General features: G+C 41.7%; 1 protein-coding gene across 5 annotated transcripts in view; it reads right to left on the bottom strand.

Annotated features, from left to right (window-relative positions):
- Positions 1-12,743, bottom strand: part of LOC149322344 (protein tweety homolog 2-like) — a 98,298-nt gene that overhangs the window by 44,661 nt on the left and 40,894 nt on the right. For 3 of the 5 annotated variants that reach the window (XM_089540068.1, XM_089540058.1, XM_089540078.1), the window contains exons 3-4: positions 4,110-4,221; positions 479-699 (exon numbers count right to left, since the gene is read on the bottom strand). The exons of 1 other annotated variant lie outside the window; for it this stretch is intronic. In XM_089540068.1, coding sequence (XP_089396194.1) covers positions 479-699; positions 4,110-4,221 — 333 coding nt within the window. Of the gene's footprint in view, positions 1-478; positions 700-4,109; positions 4,222-12,743 lie in introns of those variants that run through there. One more of the 5 variants, XM_089540097.1, reaches the window with a different exon arrangement.

Consider the following 12,743-nt stretch of genomic DNA (forward strand, 5'->3'; position numbering starts at 1 on the left):
GGCTCTGCAGGAAGGAGGTGCCCTGAAGTGGACTGGGAAGAAGAGATTAACAAGGCCATGGCTCTTCGCTGAAAGCAACTCCCACCCTACCCCACCCAATCAGCTTGCCCTTCACGCCTAGATAAATACTGGAGGGCTCACAGAAAAGGAGACATGTCAGAACTGTGCTGTATTCCCCATCACTTAGACATAAATCTGTTACCCATTATAAGGAATGTTCCAACAAGGAATAGGAATAATACTCCATAATCCCAGACCTACTTTGATGAAACATGGGATTTTGCACATGTAAAATATATGCTCTACTACCAATTTACAGGTCTTCCTAATAGTCTCACTAGCCCATTTCTGCATCTTTAAGACATTCTTGGTTGAGTACACACTCTGCTTTCAAAAGGACACACAAAGTTTCAAATCAATTGTCTGAAGGCTCATATGAGAGGCCATGAATCTGTCCCACTGTGCCATCTACTCTCACCTATAATACTCCACATAGCTGACCTCACTGGCAACCTGGGACAGGTCTACAGTGGCATCACCCCAGGTGGGGAGCCCTGATAGCTGCAGCACAATATTGTCTGCCATCTGCTGCAGGAACTTGAGCGTTTGCACATAATCGCCTCGGGTGGCAAAGATCTCATTCAGCCGGGCCAGGTGCTGTTCCAGAGCTATTTTCATCTTCGTGGTGGTGCCTGAGACCTGGCAAAAGACAGTAACAACACCTATGAGAACCAACAGGTTGTATCTGTGAATGCCTTATATTTTTTATGAGCCAAAGAGAAGGCCAAAAGTCAATTTGACTTCCCCTTAGCTTTTGGACAAGCAAACAATTTCCTTTACCACCAAACACACTAAGGTTCAGGACTTTGACTAAACCTTTTAAAATAAATATTGTATTCTAGAATTAAGCCAGAATAGTTACAGTCACCTCACTTTTATAGAGACAATAACAAAGGCATGCTAGGGTTATCATAAATGCTTTCTGGGCAGCAGCCATGTTCATCTATTGCAGGAGAAACAACAAAGCATATTGCTCACCTTGAAGACTAACAAATTTAGCATGATACAAACTTTTGTTGAGCTCAGTCTATGTCAAGAGATGCAAGACAGGCCACATGGAGTTACTGGCACATGTGTGTGTATGTTTGCCTTCAAGTCACCTGTTAACTTATGGTGATCTCATTAATTTCACAGGGTTTTCTCAGGAAAGGATTACTCAGAAATGGTTTTGCCAGATCCTTCCTCTAAAGTATATCCATCATCACTGGGCATTTGAATACTGGCAGTCTGCCATCCAAATATTAACCAGGATTGATCTGCCTAGCTTCCAAGATCAGATAGCATCTGGTGCCTTCGGGATATTTAGGCTCTTACAAGCACATACACACATAGTTCTTTACATTTCATTTTCCTCTGACTTAACTGTTTACAATTTTATCTGGCCATAATGCAACCATGTGTATATGTTTGTATATATCTATAAATCAGTAATATGTCATGTAACAAATGAAGTATACTGGAGTCTGTGAAAACTTATACAGTGCAAGAAGAGGCTGAAGTCACTGGTTGTATAATTTAAATGACATCCCCTAACCCCCTCATAAGGTGAATAAAAAGAATGCTTAAAGGTGCTTTCAGTAGCTTTTCCAACTCAAAGGATCTTGGGCAGCCACACACAAAAAGGTATTCCTTCCCAATATATAAAACCAGCTCTTCAGCCAATGTGTAGTTCACATACTGTACTAGAACGTCCCTCACCTCTCAGTGATTACCATCTAAATTACCATTTGTTTCCTCTTGTTCGTTGCGTAAGACAGAAAAAATGTTTTGGGAGCTTCCAATTGAGACCTCAAGCACTACCGTGGCTTTTCAGATGTGACTTTTCCCTCAAAAGTCCTCAGGAAGTCACAGGAAACACGGAATGAAGAGAGCCCCTGTGCTAATGCACCTCCTGGGCATGGTGCCATCCAGAATGTTCTTGATTTGTGTTATCAGCAGGAGGGGGAAAGGGAAACTGCTTGGGGTTCAGCAATCTCTTTGAAAAGATTGTCTAAAGGGCTAAACACACTGCCCCTTTGGAGTGGCCTGCCGTCACCCCTTTCCTCACCAGACTGGGGCTGCAGCAACTACGTGTGGTGGCCCTGATCCGGTATTTTTCCAGCCCTAAAAAGAACAGCAAAATGCCGCTCCTTTTGGAGCTGGAAAAAGGGCGCCTTTGCTGCCACCACGGCACCTTGCAGCTCTCCTTTTGGCGTATGTCTTCTGGATGCTGCACCAAAGGAGTGCTGCGGCGTTGCCTGCCATGCGGTAAGGAGCATGACGTGATGCCGGCGTCAGGGCAGCATCGGGGCATGCATCATGCAGACACCACACCCCCACTCTGCCCTGAGACCAGCGTATAATGCCATTCGATTCAGTCCCTAAATTAGCAAATGCAGGCCACAGTCAAAGTGAGATGAGAAGAGAAAGTGCTCTTGTACCATCATCTATCCCAGTCTTGGCTGTGACCATAACTTTCATCCCACAGACCTGATACTTTCAATCCTGGTCTTTCCCAGTTGCTGGTTCTCCATACACTGGGTTCTCACAGGTTTTGTCAGGCCATAATTTTTCTCTATGTCCCAAACTCCTTCCAGTGGCAAAGTAAAATAATACTGATAACTGTGACAATGAAGTGAACAAAGGCATTTTTCAGTGCTATAAAATTCCATTTTCTAACACTAGCAAGAGTAAGAGTTTCCAATTATAAGCTTAGATTCCCCACCCCCTTGTTTTTTCATTTTTGCAGCCAGCATGCCCTGCAAAAAGGGGGAAATTGCCACCATGTCCTCTGACCAGCAGACACTACATGATCCCAGTAATCTGCAGAGGAAAGCAGCTGTCTCTTCAAGACCCAGCCAGTCAGAAAGGCAGATTACAGAAGCTTAAGGAAAGAGATACGCCTTAAAATAAGTGGATCCATTTGAACCCAATTCCTTGCACCAGTATATACACCCAATGTTGCAATACAGTATTGCAATGAAAGTGGGGGAGGGGAGTCTAAGGAAAGGGGGAAGTGTCCTAGAGTAGTGATAGGCAATATGTGGTCCTCCAGATGTTGTTCGACTGCAACTCCCATCATGACTCATCACTGGCTATGCTACTTAGGGATAACTGAAGTTGCAGTCTGACAGCATCTAGGACATCAGACACTCCTATCCTTGCTTGAAAATAGGTGGCTATGGCACAATGCTACAGGGCAGCCATTGTGCATCTCTCACCTGGGTGTAGTTGGTCTGACTATAATAGCAGTTGAGGCAGAGGATCAGACACAGGCTAGGGGCCTTAGGACTATTTCTTCATAGAGAAGGAATCATCATTCTGCCTTGATGAAGGGCTTACCCTCACCTTGAGCCCTAGTTCCCTTCACTCCTAGATTGCAGCAAAGCAAGGAGGTGCTGCAACTGTGACTAGGAAGCACTAAGAACAGCTTTGTACCTAATACTATTGAAGAAGGATGCATCAAGACCTCTCACCTTCCATTTCTTCTTGTGTCTGTTCTCCTTGGAACAAAATTGATTTGAATTTCCCATTAGAAAATGCACATCATCTAAACACCTCTAAAGGCACCAGATCCTATCCGTGGACGCTAAACAGGACAGCTCTGGTTAGCACTTGGGTGAGAGACCTTCAACAAATACCAGGTGCTGCAGACTATATTTCAGAAGTAACTGGCAAAACCATCTCTGAGGATTTCTTGCCTAAGAAAACCCTAAGAAATTCATGGGGTCATCATAAGTCGACAGGTGATGTGAGGTTACACACACACACACACACACACACACACACACACACACGAAAATGCACAAGTGCCCAAAGCCAATCAAAGCAGGATTAATGAGCACTTTCTGTCCAGAGGAAACAGATATGGAAAGGGCTTTGGCAACAAATGCCTTGTTTTCACTTTCATCTAGGAAGAGACATTTCAATGGATGATTTTTCAATAAATTTTCAAATTCTCAGACAGCTATTTTCTATTTAAAAAAATACAACAAAATCCTGGCTGAACCAGAATGCCAGTATTACAGGAAGATCAAAATTATAGGAATTCAATAAATCGGATGTCTTACCAGCGAATCAATCCCTGAGAGTGTGTGATTAGCATTATCAAGGGCGTAGATCAGCTGATAAACCCCATCATTGGTTTCACTGTTGCCATAGAAGCCAATGCCAACAGCAGCACTTGGGGGAGGCAAGCGGAAAGAAAGCAGAAAAACACGGGTTAGAAAAGGAAACAGCCAGATCTGTTTTATTTATAGCAAGATGTCTTACCATCAATGTTCACTCTGACACATAGCAGGATATTCAAGCTGTTGAAATGAAAAATTGAAATCTCCATCAAAGCACTCCCAGAACTATAAAATGGGTGGGATGCATGAGAAGCAGGTAGATGCCCCAATGGCCTCTGGGGGAAAGGTGCATGTCTTCCATATCTGGAAGCCTCTAAAGGACAAAGGAATAAAGTGGCGGGGAGGCGCTTCTCCTTGCTCTGCAGCAGCGTCATAGCAACCAAATTGTGCGGCGCTGCTGCACAACAAGAAAAGAGCGTGCAGCAACTGTGTGATGACGTACCAGCGGCGCAGCCCCATTTAGACGCTGCACTGCTAGCATGTCATCACTGCGCGCACCATCTGGATGAGGCCGCGCAGTTGCGGCGTGCCCATGACATGCTAGGGATGTAGAGCATGTGCACAACCCGCCCCCGAGCAACCCTAGCATGTCATGGGCACGCCGCAAAGGGCCCATCTGTACCGGGCCATTGTTTTTCAACAGTAAAGCCTCCCCTTCATCTCAACCCTCTTTTCCATCCAAGTGTAACATTTTAAAATCTTAAGTCTTAACTTCCATACTCTGATTGGGAAATATGGGTAGCAACTACTGGCGTGGACCACTAATCTGGGAATCCATTCTGTACCTGACCTCAAGCAATGTGGTGAATTCAAAATGGATCAATACTCCAAGCTCCTTTCAGAGCATTTTTTCTGAAATTTGTTTCATGCAAACAGGCCATTTGTTTTATGCTATGTTAAAGATTACAGGTATTTTTGGTGGGAGTAGGAAAGGATAAAACCAACATATGCATCTATGCATGTGTTTATATGATCTGCATCCACACTGCAGAAATAATCCAGGTTGACACAACTTTAACTGCCATGGCTCAATGTGACAAAATTCTGGGAACTATAGTTTATTGTGGGACCAGAGCTATCTCACAGAGAAGGTTAAATATCTCATAAAACTACAGTTCCCAGGATTTAATAGCATTGGACTATGGCAGTTAAAGTGGTGTCAACCTGGATTCTTTCTGCCATGGTGATACATGTGTTTGATATTCACACAATATTGTACTGGTTTATGGGGTGTCCCCTCCCATGTACAAGCTGAGTCTCCTTTATCAGGAATTCTGAAATTTGAAATATTCAAAAAACCAAAGCTTTTTTCATAGGTGGCTGAACAGTACATTGAACAGCCAGAAACCTTTGCTTTCAGACTGTTCAATGTACATAAACTTTGATTCATGCAGAAAATTATTAAAAAATACTGTATTAAACAACCTTCAGACTATGTGTATAAGATGTGTATAAAACATAAATAATTTTCCTATTTAATCTTCACCATCAAGTCGACAAGCAGCTGGATGTCCCAGAATTCTCATTATATGTGTACATGCAAATACAGGTATTCCAAAATCCAAAATATCTCTGGTCTCAAGCACTTTGGGGTAAGGGAGACTCAATTTATGCTACATAACTGCACTCCAGTACAGATTATACACTGGAAAATGACATGAAGAGACCATGACTGGGCAGAGGGAGGGATGTAACTAAAGTGTACAAGCTGCAAGGTGGAAATAACTGAGGCTCATTTTACTAATAAGGGGGGGGGGAATTGAGAGTTGTTTTTAAGGGATATTCGTGCAAGATAGGAATTTTAAAAATTGACTTCGATTTAACTGAAAAAATCTGCTTCCATATAGATCAGTAAACCCATATAGCCCAAAAATGCAGGAATATTCAAGTACATATAAACATGTCTCTTCTTATGCAGATAAATATTTTTTTAGTTTAAATCCAATTGCTAGCCACACAAGAGCAGACCAACTTAATCTGTGGGGATTATGTAAGTGTTGAATCACCCAAATTGCCACAGATACTAGTTGGGATTAACAACTGGATTTAGCCCTTTGTCTTCAAATACAAACTCATTGTTCCCAAACATTTGCAGGGAATACTGATAAACCCATCTGATTTCCAAGCAAATGACTTACTAAGAGAGATACCCTAATAGTGTACATTTACAGTACAACTGAAGAAATCTACATACTAATTCAGATATGTTCTAATCAGCTAGCTTCCTAGGTAACTGTTTTAGACCTGCAGGCTTTAGAAGGTACACTTCAGCTCTTGACAGACACCAGAATGGTTGCTGCTTATATATTGCCAGCGTGCATGGTGCTCTACAACAGCCCCACAAACTCTACACTGACACAAAAGAAAAGACAAAATAAAGGGAGGCACGTGTTGGCAGATTATGTATTGTACTTATTTACTAGACATTTATTTTTGCTATTTACTGTGAAGCCAACCTTTACTTACAGCAACCCTATAAATGAGAAACTTACAAGATGCCTGGTCATCATCTGCCTGCCCAAGTTCTGCAAATTCAGGGCCATGGATTCCTTGACTAAATCAATCCAGCTGTAGTGCAGTCTCCCTCTTTTCCTACTGTTTTCCATTTTGCCAAGCATTATTGTCTTTTCCAGTTTGTCACACTCTCTCATGATATGTATGGTTTACAAATGTGGGGTGTTTCACAAAGAATATGGCTGGGTATGAAAATACTTTAAATCCACTGACCACATCTACTAAAACACCATTTTAGTCAAGCATTGTTATACATGGGACAAACCATGCATGGGTCTCACTTTTTATCCCCTTTATGAAAGTGATTTCAAGTAGAATGAATCGAAGGTAGGAAGTGTGCCAGTACAAAACTGCAAACACTGAAAGGCAGTCAGTATTGGAAATGGAAGAAAGCCAGCGAGGAATTGCTTATGTATTTCAGGTATCTTGTTACAATGATCTACTGACAGCTTTGGAACCAAGGTGTTTTAGCCCAAAGCCTGGGAAGTTGCTTTTAAAACACAACAGTTATAGTAGTTAATTAAGATTTTACTTATGATATTATACAAAGTAACACTTACTGGAAGAGTTTCACAAAAATAGGTAAAACATTTTGTTAGTTATTAAACAAACAAACAAACGATCATCATCTGAATGATGCAAACTACTTGCATGTGGTACAAACATAGTACAAAATACAATCAATAAAACACTAATACTGAATTCACCAATATTCAGTATTAGTGTTTTAATGACTGTATTTTGTACTATGTATGATTTTAGTTTACATATTGGTAAAAAAGCATAAATCATAGAAGACTGACATAACCTGTTATCTGTTACTTCCTAATTTTGTTTAAGCCACTGGAACTAGAGAATGAATTGGTCATTTCATAAAAAAGCTTTTATCCCCCTGGCCTTCGAGGCCCCTTGCCAACAGATACAATGAAGCATGGCCAGCCTAGTTTCACTCCTTCCAATTTTAAGGCTTAAAAGGGATGCTACAAGGCAGCGATACACTGAATTGTAAGCCATTTCTCTCCTCGTTGATGAGAGATTTAGGCCAAAAAAAAAAAGGGGGGGGGGACAGAAAAAGGACTAAGCAGATTATGAGAATCTGTGGAGAAAGAAATACTATTCTGTATTGAAGCTGCTCCTTGGTTAAGCCTGAAGTGAAAGCATGCACAGAGAAAGGAGGGAGGGAGGGAGGGATTGCATGTCAGAGACAGAGAAAGCGAGAAAGAGAGTGAATGAATGAATTCCAGGCTTTGGGGCCAGCTTCATTTACAATCTCCTTCTGCCTCTTGCCAGAGTAAAAAGGTATTCTTTGGGATGTACATGAATAAAGTATTTCTTGTTGTTGTGGTTGAGATTGAGGGCAAGGGGTCTTGGAGATGTCTCATCCACAGGGTTACCATGAGTCAAAGGGCACTTAACAACAAGAAGAGTGGGAGGAAACCACTGTCTCTGTTCAACCCTCTGTTGATGGACTGGAGTTTGGGGCTATATCCCAATTCAACATTTCTCTTTCCAATTTTCCTTTATAACTCTGTTTGTTTGTTCAAGAATTGCTGTTCTGAAGTCTGAGATGGAATGCCTAGGAATAATGAAATGTTCTGCAACTAGTTTATGTGTATTACCTTCCCTAATGTCTAATTTATGTCCATTTACTATCTGGCACAGAAACTGGCCTGTTTGCCCTATGTAGGATGCTGGAGGACATTGCAGACATTGTAGGATGGCATATATACATTAAAGGATGAGCAAGTGAAAATACCTTTAATCGTGTGTGTGATATGATTAGGTCCTATGATGACATTTCCCAAGTAGATGTGTGGACAGAGTTGGCATCTGGGTTTGTGGCAAGGTCATGTACCCATCCCTCCATTGGTGTTGTGTGTCCTCCTGTGGCTGAGGACCTGTTTGAGGTTTGGAGGCTGTCTGTAGGCAAGTTAAGACCTGCTACCAAGAGCCTTTGAGAGGGTAGCATTATTGTCCAGAAAAGGTTGTAGTTCAATTGGGAACTGTATGTGGCCACTAGTGGGATTCTGCCATTTCCTATTTTTTGTCAAGGGAATACAGACTACAGTAATTAACCATAATTTTTGTATTCAGAGGAAAATACGAGAAAATATATCTTCTATCCAAAGCAAAGACTTTGATCCTACTGTCTGCAAAGACTGTTGCATTTATATACGGTCATCTAGGTAAACCTAATGCTATTTGGTTGTTTGCGGATGATTTAGAACCACTTTGTGGATTACTTGAAAAACAAATTTCATCAAGCAAGACAATGCAATGATGCATATAATAGTTATGCATAATTTATGTTGGATCTTCTACGGGTACGTGTTGGATAAAGCATTGGATCTGGAGAAGTATTTTTCTGTTTTACAGTTTTCCATATTCTTTTTCCACCAGACTCTTTTAGTAGTGTTACATTAGCATACAGTCCCACCTTGGTGTCTGCTGGGGTTTGGTTCCAATGCCCCCTGTCGGTACCAAAATCCATGGATGCTCAAGTCCTATTATATACAGTGGTGTAGTAAAATGGTGCCCCTCATGTAAAATAGCAAAAGCAAGGTTTCCTTTTTGGAATTTATATATTTCTGGAATATTTTCAAGCCTGTGGATAAAGAATCTGGACAAATGGAGGACTGAGTGTACTGTATAAAGAAGAGAATAGAGCCCAAAATTCCTGGAAAGCTAGACTTGAGATAGACACCAGAAATGTTTCAATTCCCATTCAGCCATAAAAAGCCACTTGGTAACCTCAAACAATCATACCCTCTCAGCCTCAGACGAAGGCAAAAGCAAAGTCGCTCTGAACAAATCTTGCCAAGAAAACTCTGTGATACGTTTTCCTTTGGGTTGCCATAAGAAGTAACTTGAAGGTGCAGAACAACAAAAGCAAATGGCGCCCATTAATAACTGCCAACAGAAGACTCTGGCAAAACTGGCTACAAGGCCAAATTATAAGGGTCAAAGCTCTAAAACAATTCCAAAAACAACCCCCTCCCTTTTAGCAGTTGTACCAACTCCCCTGCCAGAGTATTGACTTTCTATCATAATAGATCTGGCTTGACAGTGCAGCCAGGCTGAGAGAAGCTCTCCCTGGAGCCTGAGCCAGTTCCTCTCAGGGTGAAAGGAAGGGACAACTCTGGCCCTCCCACCTGCCTGTGTCCCAGTTGGCATGACTGCATCCACAGCCTAAGTGTTAGTGAGCTCACTGCACCACCTAAAGCTGGGAAGCAGGACTGGAATGGGAAGTAAATCCTACATCCATTGGGGATGACATAGAGATCTATAGTTTTCCTCTTCCCATGTGTATGCATCCAGCAACAACAACAGTATGGGGCCCGTAGTAACCAGTGGTATATGCTTCAACTGCAGTTGGATAATCCAGCCTTTCCTAGTTGTGAAGAAATGGGCTCATAATCACAAATTTCTGAAGCATTGGTAATCAAAATGATCCATATTGGCCAGTGCCTCTCTGTTAATTTTTTAATGAGCTCCCTGATTTAAATAAGTCTTGTCTTCCTATACTGGTGCCCAGTTCTCCAATTCTAAAAGCACTGTGCAGCTTTGGTCCTGATTATCTTCCACTACATCTGTTTATTAAACACTGAAGTCCAACTCTCACATTAGAATCCTCATATGGAAGACTCTTGGTATAGCTTCTATACTAAGACCACAGTACATGACTTAGTTATACAATAGAAAACTTCCAGGGACCAGCAGAAACAGGGAGCACTACAAAGCCTCCTCCCATGAGTTGCAATGTATCTCACAGATATTGTCTCTAAGCACAGATATCAACCTAGAAACACTTTTTAAAAAGTTTTAAAGTTGGCATGAAATTTTTAAAGGTAATTTTTAGCCAAAATGAAAAGAAAATCAGCTCTCTCATTCATCCGAGAAAAAGTCAGTTGGGTCCAATTAAAATTATTAGTACTTCCTATTTAATTATTGCTTCATCCATACATGTAATGTTATTGTGGGTTCCAGTTAGTCAACACATACGAACTGAACTGCTACCCAACCAAAGATGAAAATTAAGAACTTCCAGTTGAGATGGCAAGATAGCCAGTGTGAAGACTATTGTTTACCAAATGTGGATTTATAGGGGTTCTAACACTGCAGTCTGAAAATCACCAGTCTGGAAGGACAGCTGAAGGCTGAGGCTTGACAGGGACCCAAATATTTCCTTTTTCAAGAGATGTGGAGGCAGCCCAGGGAAGGGAGATGGGACTGAAGAGCAGCCACAGATGCATTCTGGATGCCCTGTGTGACACAACCCCTACCCTTCAACCTATTTTAAATAACTTAAATCTGATGAAATAGGACACTGAATGTTTCGGGAACTGCTCTTTATATTCAAGGACAAGACAAAGGAAGGGGGGTAAATGACTGAGAGGCAGCAGAAGAGCAATAGAAACTGGCTTGGGAATGAAAGAGGTGAGCAGAGCAATAGCGAGAGGAGAGGGTGGAGACCAAAAGGAGAACAATGAGAGGTAAGTGAGGAGTTCTGTGGAGTGAGAAGAAATTGGTGGAGTTTGATAGGAGAGCGGTGAGGGAGGAGTGGAGTGGTAGTGACTGTTGAGGAGACCGGCAAGACATGAGCAGAATGCAGCAAAGAGAAAATTGAGTCCTATGAAATCAGATGAATGATGGGAAGTTTGTATAGATGTCTAACTGTTTATATGTATCAGTATGTAGACAGCTCTTGTAGCAGCATGAGCTTTAAAAGACTAAAGTCTACTTCCTCAGATGCATACGCCTGAAACAGTTATGAGTGTAAGTGAACATGACTATGTCTTTGAAATTCTACCAGATATGAGTGTAGCTTATGTGCTAAATGTTAGTCTGTGTACATTGCACCTTCCTTTAAACAAGTATACATTACTGATTATGCTTATGACACACCTGTACATTCAGACTATCATTCAGTGTAGCATCACTTCTGCTGCCACTTTTTAGGACACCATTTTCAAATATTTAACAGAGACCTTCAGCAGCCCTCTCTCTTTTGTTCTGCTGCATTTGGCAAATTCTCTCTTGTACAACTTATCTTACTATTCACTTTGTCATTTATGCATCTAAGGCTACTTCTTACATCAAAGTTGGGAAAAGTTTGGCTCCCCTGAAGTCCCTCTTCATGTCAAGAGGCATTCCCCCTCCCCGAAAACTAGGCAAATCTACCCACCAAAGCAGCAGATTATCCTCCACTCCAGTGGCGTCACCAGTATGGAGGGGCCTTCTGAGCAGGGGCTTTGTGGAGTCAGTGGGATTTAGGAAAGCTGTAGAAAGGGTGCTGGGGCTACATGCAGCGCACAGGCCACACATTCTTCACCACTTCATATAACTGAAAGAAGAGAGGAGTTTGGAATGAGTAGCTACTTATTAATCACCAAAAAGGGGGGGGGGGGGGATACATCTCTCTCTCTCTTTCTGACACAGAAACACGCACACAGGAAAGAAAAGGGGGTATGGAGTTCTATGAAATGTTCAATGCCAATTTATGCATGTAGAAGGGGAAACTGGAAACATTTAAGCTAATTCATGGACAAAACAACTCACCATAACAGGGAAGACTATGACTAGGTAGCCTGACAGTTAAATACCTATGGGTAACTCTAAGACCCCCACCTTGTGCTCCTTTGACTTAAAACAGACATGGACAGTCCTTTAAACAGAGTGTTTCCTTCCAAAGGAGGGCACACAGACAACCTAGGTGAATGCATGTGTGTGCTTCTTTTAACCAGTGCATTTCAATAGTGACACAATATGTTCTGTACTTGTGTGCCAGCAACCAGATATTGAACATTGTCTCAAAGGGCACTCCTTTTTTGCTTTGTAGGTTAATCATTGAGATTTCCTATTTTATCTCTATATACCATGAAAACACCAGTTTGTTTTAAAGGAAAACTGTTCGTAATATTTTTTTCTGAGAAACCTGTTGACCTAGGTGCCACGTGGGAAGGTGAGAATCAGTCTAACATAGTACAAGCTTTTTCTGATGAAATCATACAGGTCAGAGAGCAGAAAAAGGATCTTCTCTCTGCAAACCCCCCTGTGTCT

The sequence above is a fragment of the Sceloporus occidentalis genome, unplaced genomic scaffold (assembly GCF_023333645.1).
Source record: "Sceloporus occidentalis isolate IW3139 unplaced genomic scaffold, rSceOcc1.0.p SCAF_1, whole genome shotgun sequence".
Taxonomy (NCBI): Eukaryota; Metazoa; Chordata; class Lepidosauria; order Squamata; family Phrynosomatidae; genus Sceloporus; species Sceloporus occidentalis.